The sequence below is a fragment of the Rhinopithecus bieti genome, unplaced genomic scaffold, assembly GCF_001698545.2.
Source record: "Rhinopithecus bieti isolate Rb0 unplaced genomic scaffold, ASM169854v2 scaffold_61533, whole genome shotgun sequence".
NCBI classification, from domain to species: domain Eukaryota; kingdom Metazoa; phylum Chordata; class Mammalia; order Primates; family Cercopithecidae; genus Rhinopithecus; species Rhinopithecus bieti.
The window spans coordinates 563,785-587,998 of record NW_016823925.1 but is presented as its reverse complement, the minus strand read 5'-3'; the positions used below and the strand labels follow the sequence as shown (position 1 = coordinate 587,998).

At 38.3% G+C, this 24,214-nt stretch overlaps 1 protein-coding gene and 1 long non-coding RNA gene across 2 annotated transcripts in view; one reads left to right on the top strand and one right to left on the bottom strand.

The window, feature by feature from the left end:
• Positions 1 to 24,214, bottom strand: part of CKAP5 (cytoskeleton associated protein 5) — an 87,776-nt gene that overhangs the window by 57,994 nt on the left and 5,568 nt on the right. Inside the window, 8 exon segments of the mRNA XM_017861982.1 lie at positions 2,301 to 2,405; positions 9,303 to 9,416; positions 11,047 to 11,147; positions 11,384 to 11,516; positions 12,975 to 13,146; positions 18,726 to 18,932; positions 21,124 to 21,317; positions 23,948 to 24,041. Coding sequence (XP_017717471.1) covers positions 2,301 to 2,405; positions 9,303 to 9,416; positions 11,047 to 11,147; positions 11,384 to 11,516; positions 12,975 to 13,146; positions 18,726 to 18,932; positions 21,124 to 21,317; positions 23,948 to 24,004 — 1,083 coding nt within the window. The 5' untranslated portion in view covers positions 24,005 to 24,041.
• On the top strand, positions 126 to 20,755 carry LOC108521953 (uncharacterized). Its single transcript, XR_001883319.1, has 3 exons — positions 126 to 238; positions 12,304 to 12,367; positions 20,636 to 20,755. It is a non-coding gene; the product is annotated as an uncharacterized LOC108521953 (long non-coding RNA).

Sequence of the window (24,214 nt, the reverse complement as noted above, 5' to 3'; positions counted from 1 at the left end):
AACATTTAAGTGGAATAAAAAGTCATTTCCTTTCTTGAAGGACATAGAATCTTATGCTGCAACAATGAAGAATTCTCATTCTCTCCCACTATGGCAGTGCTTCTCAATCTATTTGCTGCCTCTGCACCACAGGGTCTCGCTCTGTCACCCAGGTGGGAGTGCAGTGGAATGAACATGGCACACTGTAGCCTCGGCCCGCTTGGCTCAAGTAATCCTCTCATCTCAGCCTCCCGAGTAGGTAGGTCTCAGGTATATGTCACCACATCTAATAATTTTTTTTTAATTATTAATTTCTTGACCACTTCCCTGTAAATATAATTTTTTATTTTATTTTTTGTTGAGACGGGGGTTTCTCCATGTTGCCCAGGCTGGAGAAGGAAATTTCTAAGGTCCAAAGGACACAGTAAAGCTCAATGGCATCCAAAAAAAGGAAAAAATTGTTTTCAAGATTTCACAGAAGTGGTTATAGACTACTTGGTATAGTCCAAGGACTATGGTTCCCATGGAAAAAATATGAGACTTTTTAATACTAGTTATAAACTTGAACATCAAGATATTTTAATGTCTATAAAGCTAACGTTCACTTTTATAAATATTGCCAAAAAGACAGTTTGTAAACATTTAAAGAAAATAAAGCCAAGTCACTAACATGCTTGATACTAACACCATATATATTACAGTATTAAGGCAGGGGAGACCCCAAACTATAGAGCAATGGAGACATTCTTTACCAGGACAACAAAGTGAAACAAAGCCAGAATCAGAACTCAAACTGGAAAGCCAGGCAATTATCCGATCATAATTTGGTAAATTAAAATGAATTTTAGGCCGGTGTGGTGGCTCAAGTCTGTAATCCCAGCACTTTGGGAGGCTGAGGCAGGCAGATAGCTTGAGCCTAGGATTTCGAGACCAGCCTGGGCAAGATGGCGAAACCCCATCTTTACCAAAAATACAAAAAGTAGTCAAGCGTGGTGGGGTGTGCCTAAAGTCTCAGCTACTCGGGAGACTGAGGTGGGAGGATCACCTGAGCCTAAGAGGTTAAGGCTGCAGTGAACTGAGATGGTGCCACTGTACTCCAGCCTGGGTGACAAAGTGACACCCTGTCTCAAAAAAAAAAAAAAAAAAAATTAAAATTATTCTCTGAACTGATATTTAAGTGGTTTAGGAAAAAAATGTTCTTTATCTTGAAAAATTATTCCCAATACAAAAGTGTGAAATATCCTACTAAGTAACACAAAATTGACCGAAATAGCATATACACATAGATATTATATAATACTGATTGCTATAAAATATATTTTAATTTTATTTCAATTTATGATGTACATGTCTAAGGGTTTTATAGTCCCTTATTTTATTTCCCTAGTAATAAGCCAGTCATGATTTATTTTATTTGGTAGTGTCTTCTTTTTCTTCAGTTAAGTTCTCTGAGATTATTTTTAATGCTATGAGTAAGCAAGCTCCAAATACCATAGCTCATGTGAGGCTAGATATTAGCTTCACAATGTAAAATGGACACATGACTAGGGACTATTAGGAAACTCCTAAGTCAATCTAGGGAATCAAATGATGAAGTGGCTAGCAAGCTAAACTCTAAAGATCAATAAGGTCAATTTTTAGGATGAGCCATTCTTAGTAATTCAGACCAGATTTAGAGGCCAAAGGACAGAAGCCACAGTTAAAGAAAACATCTTAATTAATTAAAATTATTACCAAATTTGATTGGAAACAAACTTATACAAATAGTATAGTCAACAAATGTCTCCAGTCAGATTTTCTTTGAATAAGTAAAATGGAGATAACCTACATAAAATATACAACATTGTAATCTATATAAAAGTCTCAAATACATAAGTAAATTATATATTAAAATAGGAAGACACTATAAAACACATTTTATATATTAACCTCACAGTTTTACATTTATAGTTTTTTATTGCCTTTCCTACTCTCATTTTCATTCTGGTCCTGGTCGTTACAAGTTTTGTTTCATCTTGTCATAATGTGTATAACATTGTAAGAACAAAGTAAGATACTAGTAAGTAAGTAATAAGCAAATAAATCAACTCAACTGAGTACTTTAGGCCTAGTCCCTGACTTTCTACACAAGGCCTATAAATTTTGTTATAACTGACATCTACTGAAATTTATAAGATATGCTGAATATTAACAAAACAGAAATTTACTGGTACAATATATACACATCTATGCCAAGGAGTTGTTTTAAAGCAAACAGCAAACCAGGCCTACCATTTTTGATAGATTTTGTTGATCTGTATCTAAAAAGGAGTGTTACTTACATGTCCTGCATATTGTCCAAATTTCTTCCTTAGCCCAACAGCCAGGCCAGTAAGACATTTTGCTGCCAAAGCCACCAACATGACATTGGTATCCTTTCCAACAACCTACAAAAGGGGGGGGGGGGGGGGGGTAAGGAAAACAAAATAGAAACAGCCATGCAAAAGAGCAGTGAACTTTTATTCTCAAAAGAACTCTGAGGCCAGGTGCAGTAGCTCACGCCTGTAATCCCAGCACTTTGGGAGGCAGAGGTGGGTGGATCACCTGAGGTCAGGAGTTCGAGATCAGCCTGACCAACATGGTGAGACCCTGTCTCTACTAAAAATACAAAATTGAGCCAGGCATGATGGCGGGCACCTGTAATCCCAGCTACTTGGGAGGCCAAGGCAGGAGAATCACTTGAACGCGAAAGGAAAACAAAATAGTCACAGCCATGTAGAAGAGTATTGAAATTTTATTCTCAAAAGAACTCTGAGGCCAGGTGCAGTAGCTCACGCCTGTAATCCCAGCACTTTGGGAGGCAGAGGTGGGTGGATCACCTGAGGTCAGGAGTTCGAGATCAGCCTGACCAACATGGTGAGACCCTGTCTCTACTAAAATACAAAATTGAGCCAGGCATGATGGCGGGCACCTGTAATCCCAGCTACTTGGGAGGCCAAGGCAGGAGAATCACTTGAACGCGGGAGGTGGAGGTTGCAGTGAGCCAAGACTGCACCATTGCACTCCAGTCCGTGCAACAAAGCAAGACTCCATCTCAAAAAAAAAAAAAAAAAAAAGAATTCTGAAAGCTCTTATGCTAATATATGACCAATTTTATTTACTACAAGACAGGAGAAATTCTTCTTTCATTGTATTGAATTTGGGAGCTTCCCTTCATTATGTTTAGTCTTCTATCTTGAAGTTCTACTAATAAAACATAGATAAAACCACAACATCAAATTTCTCACTATCCAGTAGTGGCAGTCTGGGCTGCCAGCACTGTTCAACTGTGCAGGAAATGACCCTGATAATGGCAGAGAGACTAGAGGTCTGCTGACTTTGCTTTGGGACAAGGAAAATGAAAAGACAACGTATCTCTGAAAGACACGACTGGGCAACAGCTCTAGCATTCATAACCAAGAAGCACCAGTAGAAACTGCTGCAGGTACGTTCAGGAAGTCCATGGGGACTCTAAATTGTTAATGCTATTGCAACCATTCTTCTGAGGAAGCTTCTGGCCTTGAGGCTGCCACTTCAGTCATCTAATGATGGTTAAGCTTCTATTCAGAGTCTCAGTTGATTCTCCTCTAGCACTGCTTATACTACTGCCCTCCTATGCCACACCCCACAAAGCCCAGCACTTATCTAAACTCATGGGTAGTAGCTGCATCTGTGTCAATTTAGCAAGACAGTGATTATGACTGGGTTCCTTCCTGGTAAGATTTTGCTGTGGTACACTGCCCAATCAGCTGGTGTTAAAAGACTGCTTTATTACACAATAATATAGGCACGGTGGCGTATGCCTGTAGTCCCAGCTACTTGGGAGGCTGAGGCAAAAGGATCACTCACTTGAACCTGGGAGGCAGAGGTTGCAGTGAGCCAAGATTGCGCCACTGCACTCCAGCCTGGACACCAGAGCAAGACTCTCTCTCACATACACACACGCATACACACACACACAAACACAGCTGCTTTATTTATAAATGTCCCCAAACTCTTCTTTTTTCACTCTTTTCCTAGTAGGAGTAATGCCTCCCATCTACTTTGAATTTTATCTAGTCCCTACAATCTAGTGTTCCATAAGCAGAATGCTTTATTCTAGATTCTCTGCATTAAACAACTCCTAACATGCAACATGCAGGAAGTTCTACTTGGCACTTATATGCACTCCTTAAGTGCTGAGGAATAAGGATGAATAAACTAACATTTATTAAAAAAACAAATTAGGCACCAACATTTTGTAGGCACTTTACAATCCTTTTTAAATTTAATTTTCACCCAAACCCTATGAGGTAAGTACTATTACTATTTCAACTTTGCAGATTCACAGCCAGGCGTGATGGTTCACGTTTATAATCTCAGGACCTTAAGAGGTTGACGCGGAAGGATCGCTTGAGTCCAGGAGTTCAAGACCAGCCTGGGCAACATGGCAAAACTCTGCCTCTACCAAAAATAGAAAAATTAGCCAGGCATGGTGGCATGCGCCTGTAGTCCCAGGTACTCAGGAGGCTGAGGTAGGAGAATCGCTTGAACCTCGGAGGCGGAGGGTGCAGTAAGCCAAGACCGTGGCACTGCACTCTAGCCTGGGTGACAGAGCGAGACACTGTCTCAAAATGAAAACAACAAAAAATGTGCAGATTTCAAAAGAAATTTTTTTTTTGAGACAGAGTCTGGCTCGATCTCAGCTCATTGCAACCTCCCCCTCCCAAGTTCAAGTGATCCTCCCATCTCAGCCTCCCGAGTAGCTGGGACTAAAGGCAAGTGCTACCACACCTGCTAATGTTTCTATTTTTTGTAGAAACAGAGTTTCTTCATGTTGCCTAGGCTAGTCTTAAACTACTGGGCTCAAGGGATCAGCCCCCCTCGGCCTCCCAAAGTGTTGGGATTATAGGTGTGAGCTACTGTACCCAAACCAGATTCTAAAAATTAAATAGAGATTAATGTGCTTACAGTCAGGTAGTTAGCAAATGGTAATGCTGTGCGATTCAAACCCAGGTCAATTCTGACTCCAAAGCTTTTGCTCCTTTTATTAAGTAAAGCATGTTCTTCCTCTAAACTTGTGTTAAGTCCACTTTCCTCACGAGAGGATGAGATCAGGGTCGTAATAAACATTTTGTTAAATCTCTAATTACTGTAAGTCTATGGAGAAAAAATTTTCCATTCATTTCTGTATTGAAATCACTATTGGTATTTACAAATGTTTTGATTATTTTTCCTTACCAAAATATTTCTCAGATATGATTCAGATGCTAGACTTTATATTTAGCATCTAAATATATATTCTAGGAATGGACACCAAAAACATGTAAGACCCCATTCCAACAAATTCTAGTTCAATGAATCCAGGATGAAATTTGGACATCCGTATTTTTATATGGCTCAAAGGGTGATTTTGTCATATGGGCTCAGTTAAAGAACTATCATTCTATCCCTTTCTTAGGAGAATACCTCTTCCTACCCATTGTTGGAACAGTAACCAGTGGGAGCTAAACTCTAGACACTCATGATCTTAATGTATAGTACTGAAGAAGATACTGTGAATCTGTTAAATTTCAAGATTGTGAAGGCTCAAATAAACTTATAAGTGAGCAATGGACCAGATACCCTAATACAGTATCTGCCTGTCACACTCATTGACACATATCCCATAAACAAGCTATTCTCAACTGGAAAATGAGAGTAGGGAAGATGCAGAAGTGTTTATTTTTAAGAAAAGTAACATTATGTGAGGAGACTCCATTTCAGAGGTAACAATCTTTTCAGTAATTTCTGTTCTAGACCAGGGAATGGAAGCTTTAGCTCATAATCTCAATATAATCTAAACAATAGGAAATTTTGTACACAGTTATAAGTACTGTCACTTTTCTCATAAATTGAGGCCTACAGTATTAAAACACAAAGTGCTTTAAAGTAATTTTCAATTGGTATTTATCTTTAACTAGAAATGAAAGCCATTAGTTAATAATAAACAAAAACACACTGTTGACAGAGGGAAGGAAGCAAATTAATGAAACTTATTATGAATTACTGTGTTTAGAAAACTATGACGAATACAAGCAATAATTAAGAGGGGAAAGTAGAAAGAACAAGTGAAAAAAAGATTAATACCACATAGAAGTCTAAAGATTATATAAGAAAGCACTTTGAAAATCCAAATCTTAATGTAAAGATAAATAAATTATATATATATTAAAAAAACCAAATGCCCATAGGCATAGGCAAGTGACAAAATCAAAGAAGCGATGAGGTAGGAGGGAGGCATCTTATAAATAGAAGAACTATAGGCCAGGCACAGTGGCTCATGCCTGTAATCCCAGCACTTTGGGAGGCTGAGGCAGGCGGATCACTTGAGGACAGGAGTTCAAGACCAACCTGGGCAACATGATGAAACCCTGTCTCTACTAAAAATACAAAAAAAAAAAATTAGCCAGGCATGGTGGCACACGCCTGTAATCCCAGCTACTCGGGCGGCTGAGGCAGGAGAATCACTTGAACTCGGGAGGTGGAGGATTCAGTGAGCTGAGATCGTGCCACTGCACTCCAGCCTGGGTGACAAGAGTGCGACTCTGTCTCAAAAATAAATTAATTAATTAAAAATAATAGAAAAAAAAAGAACTATAATCTGTGAGAACAGGAAAGCCCACATAATATGCTAAATCAGGTGACAACTCAAAACAGTTTAAAAATAATTTCAGGAATACCATAAGAAATTTTAAAGTGCATGTCTTTTTACTACTTTCATTAAAGGAAAAAAACTGAGAAATGAATGGGATTACTTGATTTATACAATACAAAAAAGAGATTATTATGGATGGAAAAAGGATTGGTCTGTAATCTATTCTTCAATCTCATCCTCTTTTTTCCATTTCACCATTTCCCTACTTTTGTTATGTTTCTAGGAAGTCAACATAACACAAAGTTTGTGCGTACATATAACTAAAATCAAATGGAAAAAATAAAATGTCGGTTGGGCACCGTGGCTCATGCCTGTAATTCCAGCACTTTGGGAGGCCAAGGAGGGTACATCACCTGAGGTCAGGAGTTCAACACCAGCCTGGCCAATATGGTGAAACCCTGTCTCTACTAAAAACACAAAAATTAGCTGGGCGTGGTGGCAAGTGCCTACAAATCCCAGCTATTTGGGGGGCTGAGGCAGAAGAATCACTTGAACATGGGAGGGAGAGGTTGCAGTCAGACGAGATCATTCCTGGGCAACAACAGTGAAACTTCATTTCAAAAAAAAAAAAAGTCTCTGTCACTACTTAATGCAAAAGAAAAGAAAATGTCTTGTTTCAGGTTAATTTTTATAACTGAAGTTAACTTTTCATTGTTTTAAATATTTTAGCTACAAAATTCACTTTATTTTTACTTGTTTGTGGTCTTTAATTCCCTCCACCCCACCATGTGAAAAGGGAAAGAAATTTCTACTGCTACCCTGGATCTCTCAGAAATCAAAATTCATGATGCTCTCCTTATATAGTACAGCAAGAGATTATATTTACATTCACAATGCCAGTGGAAACCACAGAACTGTCTGTATAAGAAGCTAGTATCCTTAGAAAATGCATGTAGAAAACACATAATGATAAGGAAAAATAAAAGGTTTTCTTTGACACATTGAGAATTCAGCACCAGAGCAATAAGATTTCTAATAATAATCATATGCTGGAAGAACTGACAGAGAATCTGTAGCTCTCTTCATACGCCACTGGAATCTGACTTTCCCTTTCTCAGTGTCCTCTACTATTCCCCTTCCCATTCCTTCCTCTCAGGTTCCAGGTTGGTAAAACTCTTTTTCCCCTAGGGCAATTCTCTTTTAATTTATTTTACACAACTGTGGCTCTTCAAGATGGAAAACTGATGCCTGAACAAAGATTTCATAAATCATATCTCTGCCTCCAAGTCCCACAGGAGGAAAGCCTAGGAAGGTTAACTACTAGAATATAGTTGATCCTCATCATTCACGAATCCATATTTGCAAATTCAACTACTTGCTAAACTTACTTATAATCCCAGAATCAACATTCATGGTACTTTCCTGGTCATTCACAGACAAGTTCAGAGCTGTGAACATTTTGTGTTGTCTATTGTGCACATTTCCAGCTGAGGTAGACAAGATAACACTCTGCCTTCTTGCTTCAGCTCTTACACTATAAACAAGTGTCTTTTTCATGGTTTATTCAGTGCCATTTTTTGCATTTTTGTTTTTTTTGTTGGTGCTTTTGTTGTTTAAAATGGCCCCTAAGTGTAGTGCTGAAATGCTGTCTAGTATTCCTAAGTGCAAACAGGATGTGATGTACCTTAGGGAGAAAATACACGTGTTAGGAAAAGCTTCGGTCAGACAAGAGTTACAGTGTTGTTGGCCAAGAGTTCAATGTTAATGAATCAACAATATATATTAAATATGGTATCTCCGAACAGAATAAAACAAAGTTATGTATTGATTGATGGAAATGTTGTGACCAAAGGGTTGCAGGATCCTAATGCTGTATTTCTCTTAGAGGAAACGATTCAATATTCACTAATTTAGTGTTCTCAGTGGCTTTACAGAATATAACTACAACGAGTAATGAGACTCACTATACTTAGATGTGCGTATAATTAAAAACCAACTTCCTCCCATCACCATTATAATCCTCTGTAATTTTAGACTGAGGAAGCAAACAAAACAAAATTTTCATTCTTGCTGTATTCAAGATGTTTTCAGAGTTTGTTCTTAAGCACTATAATCATATCCACAGTGTTTGATCTATACTTACAAGTTTCATAAAAAGTTACTACATACAAAATGTCCACCAGCAGCATTCAACTTGCTTGGACCTAAGCAATACCAAAAGAGTATTCTCTAAAAATGTTTGTCTCTTACTTAGTACTTGCCTGTTTCAAAATTGATCACATATTCCTATACTCTTTATTTTACATACTGATACAATGTAGTGTGTTATCATTTGCTATCATCATGTTTAATATTTGTCCAATTAAATACAGCTAACTTAAATAGCTCATCCTATAGAATTATAAAACTGGAATATGTAGTTTTAGATCAGCAACTCTCTTTTCCTAGAGAGTTACAGAAGCTATCAAATAGCATACCTAAAGTCAAAGTGACAAAAAACAAAGACTGAAAATGAAACTAACTCACAACAGTAATTTAAAACAATCCTTTAAAAATGTATGTCTATAATTCAAGTACTACCAGTAATGTTCCCTAAGGGCAATGTATATGTAATTAAAAAGATGACTGATGAGAAATGCAAAGGCCTGATTGTTGTTACGATACCAGTACTGAAAGTCCTCATATTTACCTTCTTTAATGCTTTTACTAAATCTGCATAATCGCCAGCTTCCAGTTTGGGGTTTTTTACTAGTACTTCTACAGCCTCTAGGGCCTCTTTTCTCTCTTGCCATTTTTTTGCCTCCTGCAAGATATAATATGAGTTATTTGTAACAGAAAATAAGAGAGCAGAATAAAAGTCTATTTTTTGCACTCTGTTAATTGAAAGATACATAATTTTTTTAAAAAGTTATAAAACTGGCCAGGCACGGTGGCTCATATCTGTAATCCCAGCACTTTGGGAGGCTGGGGCGGGCAGATCATGAGGTCAGAAAATCAAGACCATCCTGGCTAACATGGTGAAACCCTGTCTCTACTAAAAATACAAAAAATTAGCCAGGGGTGGTGGCGGGCGCCTGTAGTCCCAGCTACTCAGGAGGCTGAGGAAGGAGAATGGCATGAACCTGGGAGGCAGAGCTGGCAGTGAGCCAAGATCACGCCACTGCACTCCAGCCAGGGCAACACAGTGAGACTCCTTCTCAAAAAAAAAAAAATATTTTTTATAAATACATATTTATTAATATTATATTTGCTAGTATATATATACTATTAAATATATATTATTTATCATCTATGGGATAAAACCAAGATCTGCTAAACATCATACAATGAATGGGGATAGCTGACAAAAATGTCAACATGCAACTTATATTTTATTAAAGGCAATCCGTTATTTCTATATTTATTTTATAAATATATATATTTATAGATATAACAGAAGCAATTAATATATTATATTATTATATATAAATATGTTTAATACGTGTTATATATTGTATATAATATATCTATTTATATTTTAGTAGATTATATTTTATAAACATATATAAAATATTTTATAAACATATATAAATATATGTTTATATAATATAATATATATTACATATATAAAAAACTGGAGGCAATCAGAACAATTGTTCACATATATAAATTTTGTTCATATATAAAAGTATTTTCATAAGATATTATAACTAAAGTAATATAATAAACAGAATGCCACAGACGTTTCATTCTCATTTTCTAGGCAAACATTAGTAAGCAGATGTCAAAAAGAAAATATTAATAGAAAGCATTTCTAGCCCACCCATCTCACAGTGGCACAATTACAGGAGAGGAATTTCTACACTGACAGCATTAAAAAGACCAGAGAAGAACAATCACATAACCAACAACTCACTACTACAGCGGTGGTTGGGATAAGACTGTGTTTCTCAACTGGGGATGATTTTGTCTCCTAGGGAACATCTGGCAATGTTTGAAGACATTTTTGATTGTCATGACTTAGGCAGATGGTATTACTGACATCTAGTGGATAAAAGCCAGAGATGCCGCTAAGCATCATACAATGTACAGGACAGCTGACAAAAAAATGTCAGCAGTGCTAAGGTCAAGAAACCTTGGGGTAAAGTAGTGGCAGTAGAAATTGAGAAAGGGGAGAAATCTGGAGATCTTTAAAGTTAATCAGAGAGAAAATGAGAAAAAGGAAGTCAAGAATGTTCTGGTTTTATGGCAAGACATGTTTTTTAAAAAGTGCTATAATATATATATGTATAAAGCAGTGTGGGAACAAAGAGGAAGAAGCAACTAACTCACTCTACTAGGGAAGATATGGGGTGGAAGGGGGTGCACCAGGCAAAGGCTCAGCAGAGTGTTCTAATTCTATTCAAGTAATTATTTTACAAGAAATAAATGAAAGAAGTTTAACTATTACTTACAATTTTGTCATAAAAGTCTTTGGGAAGTTTGGAAAGGATTTCTACAGCTTCTAAAAGCTCATAAGCATCTATCTGTGGCACCTCATCACCATCATCACCACCTTCAAGGAGAAAACAAACCTTAAAATGGTTAAAATTGTTTTACTTATCAGTTATATCAGTCCTTTCACAATCCTGATGAAATTTTAATAGAGAAGGGACCAGAGTTATTAAAGCTACTTGCAACTTATATTTTATTAAAGGCAATCCTACAAAATATGCCTAATGAACACAGATTCTTGTGGCAGTGCCAGTTCTGGTTAATTTTTGCAGAAACCAGTGTTTAAAATTGGCTTACCTCCTTCAGCATCTCCACCAGCAGACTGTTGTTGTTCCAATTTAGCTTCTAGCTCTTGTTGGGAACGAAGAAATCGAGTAGGTCTAGGAGCACTTGTTGGCAGTTTGACCCATTCTTCTTCTAGTTCTTTCAACTGCAAATATCATATAATATTTTAAATAACATCTGCATCTCCACCATTAGTTTAACATACTTAATACTTACATTTATTGACATATCAGGACCCATTTCTTTCTTTTTTTTTTTTTTGGAGACAGAGTCTTACTTTGTCACCCAGGCTGAAGTGTGGTGGCATGATCTTGGCTCACTGCAACCTCCACCTCTTGGGTTCAAGCATTTCTCGTGCCTCAGTCTCTCTAGTGGCTGGGATTACTCGAGTGGCTGGGATTACAGGGGTGCACTACCACATCCGGCTAATTTTTGTATTTTTAATAGAGATGAGGTTTCACTATGTTGGCCAGGCTGGTCTTGAACTGCTAACCTAAGGTGATCCTCCTGCCTTAGCCTCCCAAAATGCTGGGAATACAGGTGTGAGCCACCGTGCCTGGCCTCCAATTTCTTATTTATGTGGCTCTACCAGGGCAAACAAGAAAAGATTCATTCATTCATCGAGAGACAGGGTCTCAACTCTGTTGCACAGGCTGGACAATTTTGGCTCACTGCAGCCTCCACCTCCCCAGGTTCAGGTGATCCTCCCACCTAAGCTTCACGAGTAGCTAGGACTACAGGCTGTGCCACCACGCCCGGCTAATTTTTTTTATTATTTATAGAGATAGGGTTTGCCATGTTGCCCAGGCTGGTCTCGAACTCCTGGGCTCAAGTGATCTGTCTGCCTGGGCCTGCCAAAGTGCTGGGATTATAAGTGTGAACCACTGCACCAGTAGAAGAAAATATATAATTAAATTATATTTCTTTTACAGCACAAGTCAAACCAACTTGAATTTACTATAAGGAAGACGTATGTCTAAGCACTAAGAAAGAACAGTAAGTCCCACTTTTTAAGACACTCTCATTAGTTCATTAATTCAGATACATTTACATCATCAGAAGAGTCTCCAAAACCAATTGTAATAAAAAGCCAGAAAGAATGTACTTCACATAGATAGTAAGTTCTGCCACCCAACAGAATTGCAGAGAAAGTTAAGTTATGCTCAGAAAAGCTGACTTCAAAATTAAGAATGAAAAATAACAATAATTATTTTTTTTTTTGAGGCGGAGTCTCACTCTGTCGCCCAGGCTGGAGTGCAGTGGCCGGATCTCGGCTCACTGCAAACTCCACCTCCCGGGTTCACGCCATTCTCCTGCCTCAGCCTCCCGAGTAGCCGGGACTACAGGCGCCCGCAACCTCGCCTGGCTAGTTTTTTGTATTTTTTAGTAGAGATGGGGTTTCACCGTGTTAGCCAGGATGGTTTCGATCTCCTGACCTCGTGATCCGCCTGTCTCGGCCTCCCAAAGTGCTGGGATTACAGGCTTGAGCCACCGCGCCCGGCCGAAAATAATTATTTTTAAGGACAGAATATCAAGAACGATAGGCAGAAAATATTTTCATATTAACCTTATGCAAAAGCAACCAGAAAACTTTTTGTCTCACCTGAACAGAATTTATATTTTGTAATGGGGGTCTCAGAGCATCTCGAATCCATCTGTAAATCTCCACAGCAATCAGTTTGGCTTCATCTCGAACAGCCTTCTCTCGAGACTCAAAGAGTTTTGGCAACACTTTGATAACTGGCTTAAGTAAGATGATTTTGGAACCAAATTCACTACAAGTAAAAAATTGGGGAAAAACTGTCAACATGCAATGCGATTAAGTAAAACATTAGCTTTTCTTCATTCAAACATAGTTTCATATCTATATAATTAGAAGAATTACATAAGTTCAGTTTTTTTAAGGCAACAAAAGGAACTCATAACCACTTACCTACTAAGGTGTTGTTCTTCCAAGAATATTACTTAATGTGTAGGGCCCAAAATAATATTACCATTTTAAAACAAACTTTCTAGGTAAGAAGACTAGGAATAATTAAAACCTATAAAGGATCAACATGTGTAATACTTTTTTTTTTTTTTTTGAGATGGCATTTTGCTCATTGCCCAGGTTAGAGTGGTATGGCGTGATTGCGGCTCACTGCAACCTCTACCTCCCGAGTTCAGGTGATTCTCCTGTCCCAGTCTCCCAAGTAGCTGGGATTACAGGCGTGTGCCACCACACCCAACTAATTTTTGTATTTTTAGTAGAGATGGGTTTCACCATGTTGGCCAGGCTGGTCTCGAACTCCTGACCTCATGTGATCCACCCACCTTGGCCTCCTAAAGTGCTGGGATTACAGCTGTGAGCCACCATGCCCAGTCTAATACCGCAAATATATATATATATATACATACAAAGCTTACAAATATAAACTAGTTTATAAATATTTAGATGAAAGAAGTCTACTTTTAATAAACCTTTAATAGCTCCTATAATTAAAGTGATTCATTTACCTAGATAGATCACAAATCCTGGCAGTATTTTGTTCCTGACTTTGTGGCTATCACACTATAACTCTGGGCATCTTAAATCTTTCACTGCGTCAGTTTTTTATGGGGAAAATAGTTGCATTTTGACTTCTTTCAAAAAGCATATTTCGCCGGGCACAGTGGCTCACACCTGTAATCTCAGCATTTTGGGATGCCGAGGCGGGTAGATCACCCGGGGTCAGAAGTTCAAGGCCAGCCTGGCCAATATGGGGAAACCCCGTCCCTATAAAAACACAAAAATTAGCCAGGCATGATGGTGGGCGCCTGTAACCCCAGTTACTTGGGAGGCTGAGGTGGAAGAATCACCTGAAACCGGGAGGTAGAGGTTGCAGTGTGCCAAGATGGCGCCACTGCACTCCAGCCTAGGCAACAGAGTAAGGCTCCATCTCAAAAAAAGAAAAAAAGCGTATTTAACCTTACATATCTGTCATAGATTACATTTCCATGTTCCCAGCTGGCCAATTTTAGCTATCTAATATCACTATTAACATTTCTGGGCCGGGCGCGGTAGCTCAAGCCTGTAATCCCAGCACTTTGGGAGGCCGAGGCGGGCGGATCACAAGGTCAGGAGATCGAGACCATCCTGGCTAACACAGTGAAACCCCGTCTCTACTAAAAAATACAAAAAACTAGCCGGGCGAGGTGGTGGGCGCCTGTAGTCCCAGCTACTCAGGAGGCTGAGGCAGAAGAATGGCGTAAACCCGGGAGGCGGAGGTTGCAGTGAGCTGAGATCTGGCCACTGCACTCCAGCCCGGGCGACACAGCAAGACTCCATCTCAAAAAAAAAAAAAAAAAAAAAAAAAAAAAATTTCTGAGTATCAAATTCTAGAGCAGAAGAGATTTATTTATGAAAGAACACTGAAATTCTGTATGAGTAGTAGGACCCAAATGTATTATTTTTCTATTATCTAATGTGCACAAATTTATCTCATGTGAGCAAATGCAACAAAATTACTCAGTAATAGCTACTAGTGTACTCCAGCGATTTTTTTTTCTTGGTTTTTGTTTTTAATTTTTTGGAGATAGGGTCTCACTATGTCATCCAGGCTGGAATGCAGTGGTGTGATCACAGCTCACTGCAGCCTTGACCTCCCCTGCTCAAGCTGTTCTCCAGACTCAGTGCCCCAAGCAGCTGAGACTATAGAGGTGCACCACCATGCCCAGCTAATTTTTTTTTTGTATTTTTTGCAGAGACGGGGTTTCTCCTTGTTGTCCAGGCTGGTCTTGAACTCCTGGGCTCAGGCAATCTGCCTGCCTCAGCCTCCCAACCCAAAGTGCTGCGACAATACAGGAACGAGCCACTGCTCCTGGCCTTAATCATCATCATTATTATTATTATTATTGAGATAGTTTCTTACTCTGTTACCCAGGCTGGAGTACAGTGGCACAATCATAGCTCACTGCAGCGTCACCCCCTGGACTCAAGTAATTTTCTTGCCTCCTGAGGAGGTGGGACTACAGGCGCAATAAAAAAAGAATTTTTAATAAGATACCTGGCTATGCAATATAGTTTAAGTATAAATATCATAAGAATAACCTACATAATCTCTAAGATTTCTTTTAAAATGCCTTTATATTTGGCTCAGCCGATTAAAGAAAAAATGAGAAATTATAGTGGCAATAAACCATTTTGTTTTAGTGATATTTAACATGGTGCCTGAAGAACCTAACATTTGAGATTTCTTAAATCTTCCTATATATTATCACTGTTTCATCTGACTCTTTTTTCCTTACAGGCCTACTTCTGTAAGGAAAAAAAAGATGGAGCAAGTCCACATGGAAAACAGACACCTTAATAAAACAAAACCTAATTTTGATACTAAACATATCACTATAGAAAACACAAAAGGGTACTAGAAACCTGTTTTAGGTACCACAAATGTTTCTGGTCACCTGAAGCTCTCACTAACAAAGCTTTAGCAAGCTCTGGAACCCAGGATCAAGCAGTTTGGCCTCAGGGTTCTTGAGGGTCCCAGAGAGCTACCTAGTTAAACTATAGATTCCGAAATGCTTTAGGACAAATAAAGAACCACACAGGGATGGGATACATAACAACATCTATGAGGAAAACATGAGATATACCTAACTTGTTATTATCCTACCCTTATTTTCCCAGTTTAGCTAAAAAATGAAATAACCAGAATACACAGCACTCCAGACTAGAAACTTATAATTTAAATGTAGAAGATTATAGGCCAGGTGCGATTGCTCACATCTGTAATCCCGGCACTTTGGGAGGCCGAGGTGGGATCACTTGATGCCAGGAGTTCCAGACCAGCCTGAACAACATGGTGAAACCCCACCTCTATTAAAAATACAAAAATTAGCTGGGCATGGTGGTGCTCACCTGTAGTCCCAGCTACTCAGGAGGCTTGAGGCACAAGAATCACTTGAACCCAGGGGCGGAGGGTGCAGTGAGCTGAGATCGCACCACTGTACTCCAGTCTGGGTGACAGGGCGAGACCTTGTCTCAAAAAACAAAACAAAACAAAAACACCAAAGATTATAGTATATTTTTTAAATTCAGACACCACTAAGGACATAAAAGATTTATTGATATAAGTACAGTTCTGATAACTAAGACAAGTCACTAAATTTCTAAGACAATAGAATGAGCATACTGTTACTACTCAGAAAAACATCTGCTTGCTATACCATAATCGGCTAGAAACAAGGAAACTTCATTCACGTAAGAATCTAAGCAAGTCAAATTTTATAAAAGTACATTATGAACAAAGCAAAAATAATATTAAAGACCTATAAATCAAAATCGTTCAACAAAATTCAAGAGTTTTATACTTTCACAGAAGATAAACACCAAAGGAAACATTTTTCTCCAAGATGTAGGTCATACACAAAATCACGAGAGGTGAGGTGGATGATCTTCATTCTGTGAGGGTTTCACTATAGCCGCTTTCTAAAATATCTCATATAGACAGTACTTGGGGACAGGATATCAGATTAGAAGAACTGCCAAATCTGAACAAACTAGTGATCTGTCTAATTCAGATTTCCACAGCAAATTACAGCCGCTTGTTCCTGAAAGAGATCCTATTCATGAAAAATTTCATGGCCAAACAACAAGGAAGTCTAGGGTTGAAAAGAATTTACTACATAAGAGTAAATGTTACTTTTCTATTTGCTTTCACTGTGCTTCTCTTTAAAGGCACAGAGCATTTGCTTCTACTTTACTAAAAAGGCACCTAAATAAAGGTTTGCTTTAGTCCATAAACTGTATCTTTAGCCAACATCTCAAAGTATAGACTTCGAAAGTCTATACTTAAGATAACAAGAGAAAAGAGCTGCTTAAATACCCTGAGGAGTTTTCCAACAAAAGGCCAGTACTTTTTTTTTTGCAGTGCTTTTCCACCAAAAGGCCAATTTTTTAAATGTATTTATTTATATATTTTTGAGTCTTGCTCTGTCACCCAGGCTGTAGTGCAGTGGCGTGATCTCGGGTCACTGCAACCTCTGTCTCCCAGGTTCAAGCGATTCTCCTGCTGCAGCCTTCCCAGTAGCTAGAATTACAGGCACGCGCCACCATGCCCAGCTAATTTTTTTGTATTTTTAGTAGAGACAGGTTTCACCATGTTGGCCAGGCTGGTCTCAAACTCCCGACCTTGAGATCTGCTGCCTCAGCCTCCCAAAGTGCTGGGATTACAGGAGTGAGCCACTGAGCCTGGCCATTATTTATTTTTTAAAGAGACAGGGTCTTGCTCTCTCACCCAGGCTGAATTGCAGTGGCATAATCACAGCTCAGTGCAGCCTAGAACTTCTAGACTCAAGGAATCCTCCCTACCTCAACTTCTTTTTTTTTTTTTTTTTGAGACGGAGTCTCGTTCTGTCGCCCAGGCTGGAGTGCAGTGGCGCAATCTCGGCTCACTGCAAGCTCTGCCTCCCGGGTTCTTGCCATTCTCCTGCCTCAGCCTCCCAAGTAGCTGGGACTACAGGCGCCCACCACCACGCCCAGCTAACTTTTGGTATTTTTAGTGGAGACGGGATTTCACCGTGTTAGCCAGGATGGTCTCGATCTCCTGACCTTGTGATCCACCCACCTCAGCCTCCCAAAGTGCTGGGATTACAGGTGTGAGCCACCGCACCCGGCCCTCAGTTTCTTTTTTATAGTGGCAGGGTCTCGCCATCTTGCCCAGGCTGGTCTTAAGCTCCTGGCCCCAAGTGAACCTCCTAACTTGGCCTTCCAAAGTGCTTGGATTACAGGCATGAGCCACTGCCCTCAGTTGAAAAGCCCAATTCTTAATCTGGTAACAGGTCAGAAATCTCTATTCATCTTCATTAGAAAGGGATGCAGATAAAATAACTATACAACACACTTGAAGGCTAAAATTAGTCACACTTGGGGAATGACTTTCCTTGCTCAGGTCACTTTTCTTGCTTGTTTTGGCATGCTAAGTCAAATTCTGCAGTTTCCATTTCTGTTTAAACCAGGAATCCAAACTCAACTGAGATACTCTAGTTCAGGGGTCCCTAACCCCTGGGCTGTGGAGCAGTACAGTGGTCTGTTAGGAACCAGACACAGAGCAGGAGGTGAACAGCTGCCAAGCAAGCATGACCAACTGAGCTCTGCCTCCTGTCAGATCAGCAGAGCATTAAGGTTCTCATACGAGTGTGAACCCTACTGCGAACTGCACACGTGAGGGATGTGCATACTCCTTTTGAGGTGGAACAGTTTCATCTCAAAACCATCCCCCATCCGCAACACATAATTCTTCCATGGAAAAACTGTCTTCCATGAAATGGGTCCCTGGTGCCAAAAAGGTTGGGGACCACTGCTCTAGTTAACAGAACTAAAACAAAGTCTTACCTTAAGGCCTTCCTCAGTGTCTCTACACAGGCCACTATGATCTTGGGATTCTTATTGTCCAAGCCTTTCAAGAGCTCTTCTTGCACAGCCTCTCCTTTCTCAATCTCTATGTACATAAGACAGATCTCTATGCCCAGCTCCTTGGCTTTGGCTTTAGGTTGGTTGAATACTTTACTTACAACACCTGACACAACTTCTCCTGTGGTTCTGTAACATATTATAAAGAACAAAGACCCCACTTTAGTAGTAAGAATTGGAAAATGGTCATGGAAAGGGGGTGTACAAATACTTTTACAAATGCTAGAAATACAGTAAATGAGTCTTTAATTTTTAAATTTATGTTCAAGAATATTTTAAAATTTATGTTAACCATAAAATTTTAAGACATGTCATAGCAGACATAGTAACAGTTTATAAATGTAGAACATTCAAACAAAAAAGTAAAGATCCCTTGATATTCCACCACCCAGAGAAAACTTCTTTCAACTTTTTGATATCCCTCCTTCCAGACCTTTCTCTAAGTGTGTGTGGATACGGACATACAAATATATTTTACAAAAGTAGGGTTACAGAATGCTTGCTTTTATTTTTATTTATTTGTTTGTTTGTTTGTTTTTTAAAGAGATAGGTTCAGTCGGGTGCAGTGGCTCATGCCTGTAATCCCAGCACTTTGGGAGGTTGAGACGGGCGGATCACCTGAGGTCAGGAGTTCAAGACCAGCCTGACCAAAATGGTGAAACCTCGTCTCTACTAAAAATACAAAATTACCCAGGTGTGGTGGCGCATGCCTGTAATCCCAGCTACTCAGGAGGCTGAGGCAGGAGAATCGCTTGAACCCGGGAGGTGGAGGTTGTGGTGAGCCAAGATCGCGTCATTGCACTCCAGCCTGGGCAACAAGTGCAAAACTCTGTCTCAAAAAAAAAAAAAAAAAAAAAAGAGAGGGTCTTGTGCTGTCACCCAGTTGGAGTGCAGTGGTGGGATTATAGCTCATTGTAACCTTAAACTCCTGGGCTCAAGCAATCTTCCTGCCTCAGCCTCCTGAGTAGCTAGGACTATAGGCACATGCCACTGCATCTGGGCAAAATTTTTTTTAAGTCGTTTTTAACACTTTTTAGGAAAAGAGGATTTCTTCACAGAGGGAATGGATATGTACCTTTAATAACAAAAGACTACTCTTGACTCCTTAATAAGACTTTACAATAACTTTACTGCTTTGAATCTCTTCTAAATGAAATGAAACCTATACTACTGGGAATTAGAAGAACTGAGTGGGTTGAGATTACATGCAGTATTTATCAAAAAATAGCTTCTGGTATCAGAAGAGAAATTAAAAAGTGATAGTTTTGCTAATGGTAAAGAAAACCCATGATGCCAGTTAACCAAATTGTCGAATTAATGATGATCTTTACTGGTATAATCTTTGAAGTTAAGTCAAGTATGTATTTCTTGTGCAATCAAGTCAAGTGTTTCAACTTTTTTTTCATATGGAGGGTTCCTTTCAATAACCCAGAGACTAGAGTTAGGAAAATCAGGTCTATGAGGTATGGAATAGTAGGATGACTAGAAATCTGTCATTCACAGATCAAGTTAAACAGGCCAGGAGTCACTGAGGTTGTTTAGTAAGCATTATCTCCCCCAAGAAATAAAAATGCCTAATGAACACAGGGAGATGATTCTAATATCACCTAAGAACCCTTGTAAAAAATTTAGTTTTTTATAATGCCCAAATCTCTTCAGTGAAATTCTGATAATTCCTTTACTGACAATCTCTCAGTTTATTTTTGAAGTTTACTGACTCTTCCTTTTAGTTTAGAATAATTCCCATACAAAAAGCTTAAATGGAAAACCACTTGGTCATCAAACCTTAAAGTAAACTCTCAAAATATTATTTCTAATTTACTCCTCTACAGATCTCATGTACCATTTAGATTTCGAGGAATAAAGACTGAATGAAAAACAAGTATTAAGAAACTGTGAGGCCGGGCGCGGTGGCTCAAGCCTGAAATCCCAGCACCTTGGGAGGCCGAGACGGGCGGATCACGAGGTCAGACCGAGACCATCCTGGCTAACACGGTGAAACCCCGTCTCTACTAAAAAATACAAAAAACTAGCCGGGCGCGGTGGCGGGCGCCTGTAGTCCCAGCTACTCGGGAGGCTAAAGCAGGAGAATGGCGTAAACCCGGGAGGCGGAGCTTGCAGTGAGCTGAGATCCGGCCACTGCACTCCAGCCTGGGCGACAGAACGAGACTCTGTCTCAAAAAACAAGAAAGTATGAAAGTAAGAAAATTCATCTATTCTAAAACTGCTAATAACTAAGGACAATGATCTACAAACACATATAACTTATGTAACACCAAACAGGGGTTTTTATCAGTAAAGTTGGAAAGAAAGTACTTACTTTCCTGCTACATGGGCATTTTCAACGTAAACAAGTGCAGCTTCTAATCCTTTCAATTGAACCACTGCATTGGAATCAGTGACAAATTTTTTGATCAATCCTAAAAATTTGGACCATTCTGGGCTCTTTTCATCCTTTATTTTCTGGAAGATCTTCAGGGCCTCTTCATACCCACTTAACCTTGCTTTCCACAGCTAAAAGAAAAGTAGTATTTTGAAACAAAACACAATTTAATGATATTATCATCTACTGTTAATTTGAGCGGGAGGGTGTGAGAGTAAAAATGAATACCCCACGTCAGGTAATGTGAACAAAGGACCCCATGACTGGAAACAAAAAAAGAGTTTAAGAAATTGGCAGTTTTCAAAAAAGATTAGCTAATAAACTTCTCACAAGTGTTTAGTGTTTATGATACTCTGCCACTCATAATAGGCCATTATAAATGAATCTCACATTGTATCTAAGAATTAGTTATTACTTCTTTATAATATTGTATTAAAGATGTGACAACTCAAACATGAGAAATCACCCTGATGAAACTGCCCCATCTCCAAAGTATATGCTGTTTTTTGGTTCTATTTTTGTATAATCATTAGGCAGCTTTATATTACACTGTATATTAATTTCAGCCAGTAGATTTCAGACATTTTTACTGAAGTATTCTTTTTTCATTAATTTATTAAACAGGTGTTTAATAAACAAAAATCAATTCAGCTCTGGCCCTTGTGGAGCTTACACTCCAGCAGAAGGGGACATTAAGCTATCTTACAAATAAGTTTAAAATTAACAAAACATTAAGTACTACAAAGGAGAAGCAACTTGGTGCTATGAAAGTATATATTATAAAAGGCTTTGTCTCCGTGTTAAGAAAAATTTTCCTGAGAAACAGTAATTGAGCTGAGCCCTGAAAGACAAATAGGGACTAATCAGGAAAGAGTGGCAAAGGGGGAGAAAGAACATTCCAGAAGGAACAGTATACTCCAAGGCCCTATGGCAGCAGGGAATATGGTATTTCCCACTCCTATAAAGAAAGAGAAGGGGAGCATGGTACAAAATAAGCTGGAGAGAACTAGAAAAGGCCAGACCATGCAGGACTATGAAGGCCAAAGGAAAGATTCCACTCATTATTCTAAGATCAATGGGAAAGCAATGAAATGATTTGGGGGCAGTTAAATGAGAAGTTAGTTTGTGGGATGATCAAATTTGCATTTACTGTGTTAGGAATTAGTGAAGAATTAGATGTCTGTCCTCTACACTATTAGATCAAAGAGACAGAAGGATCAACATATGATTGAAAAACAAATAATTTACATGTTATTTGTTTAAATGAAAATGTAATTTGGGGCAGGTGCTATGCTCACAGAAAAAACTGTTCCTTCTAAGGAAGGAATGCTGCCTAACCCACTATAAGATGAGTTCATTAGGAAGAAGGCATTACCTATTCTGCAACATTAGAGTGACGTATAACATAAATTAGTATCATAGTTGTACATTTACTAATCAATGTAAACCAGATTTATTTATTTTTTTAATTGGGCAACATCTCATTCTATAAAGTAGAATGAGTGTTCCCTAAACCAGATTTAACATCTCTATTCTTTAAGTTTCAAAAACACATAATAAATGCTCAAAAAATGAAAAAAAAAAAGCACCAAATCACATGAGATTGAAAACTCTTAGCACATATTAACCACTCAAAAATTGGAAAACCTTTAAGATTTATCTATTTTGTCTGCCCCTTTCAGCGAGAAAATACATAATCTACCAAAAAAAAGCATTATAAATAGTTATGATTCTAAATAAGTTCCAAAATTCGCCCCAAAATTTTTGTTGCAATTTAATGTACTACATACCAACAATTTCTATGCAAATTAGAATAAAAACCAACTAGCTCACTGTTAATCTGGTCTTATTTGAAGAGCTACATGTTGATTTTTGATACAGTATTCAGCCTTGGCTAATTTATTATATAGGATGAAGGAATGGTTCTGTGGAGGATATAGGGACCATGGCTCCAAATTTCTACTCTACATACGTAGAACTGTATGTATACAACTGTGTAAGTTAGTATATTTTATTCAGTATTTTTAATAATCAACAACCATAAATCTTGAATACTCAAATTCAAAACAAACTTTAAAAGAACTGTCAAGAACATAAAGTGGTTAACCTGAGGACTTTGAGTAGACTACATTTACAAGAAGAAATGAAATTCTAAAATCTACCAGATGGTAGATGTTTGTAGTTTCTAAAATGATTAAAAATAAAAGAAACTAGAGGTATAGTTGGGGAAAAAATAAGATAATCTGAAAGGATGCCCGCCAAATAATGACATGATGTGATAAATTGTCTCTTATTAGCTTAAACTAGAAAATAAAGATTGGTAGATTCTGAGGGTAAATACTGGAATGCAGATTATATACATCAGAGAACCAAAAAATGTTGGATTTCTAAGGTCAAATTCAGAACACATCTCCAAAGAAGGGTCTCTATATAATAAAATGTTAGTAAGTACTTAGGTATCAGAAGTATATTGTACTGTATATAGAAGGAGATGAAAAAACTAGCCAGTTACTAACTTTTTATAGATACCACTTACTTTTCACTTCACTGATATCTTTTCTTGGAATTCTTTCCAGAGACCCAAAAAACTTTTTAGTTGAGCTAAAGAAACCTATTTTCAATGAGAAAAAATAACATATCTAACAAGGCTTCAGTATTTTTGAAACTGCCAATGTTTTCACATGCTTCTAAGTAAGATGATAGTATAACTGCTGACAAAACAAGCCAATGACACTGAAATCGAATTTCAGAAGAGTCTTACCTTGTGTTCACATTTCTGATCAACTGGTAGTTTCAACCACTCACTGTCATCTCCCATTGTGCTTCCAGGTTTTCCTTAGAATTAAGAGTATTTCCTGGTCAGATAAAGGCAGAAACCTACTTAGCAATCAGGCAGTCTCTTAAGACAAAAATAACTTTTCTGAGATTATTATTTTATCATTCATGCAATAACAAGAGTAAAAATCCCATTCTTTGGTCAGATCCCCACTTAATTCAATTAATATAACTTTTTTTTTTTTTTTTTTTG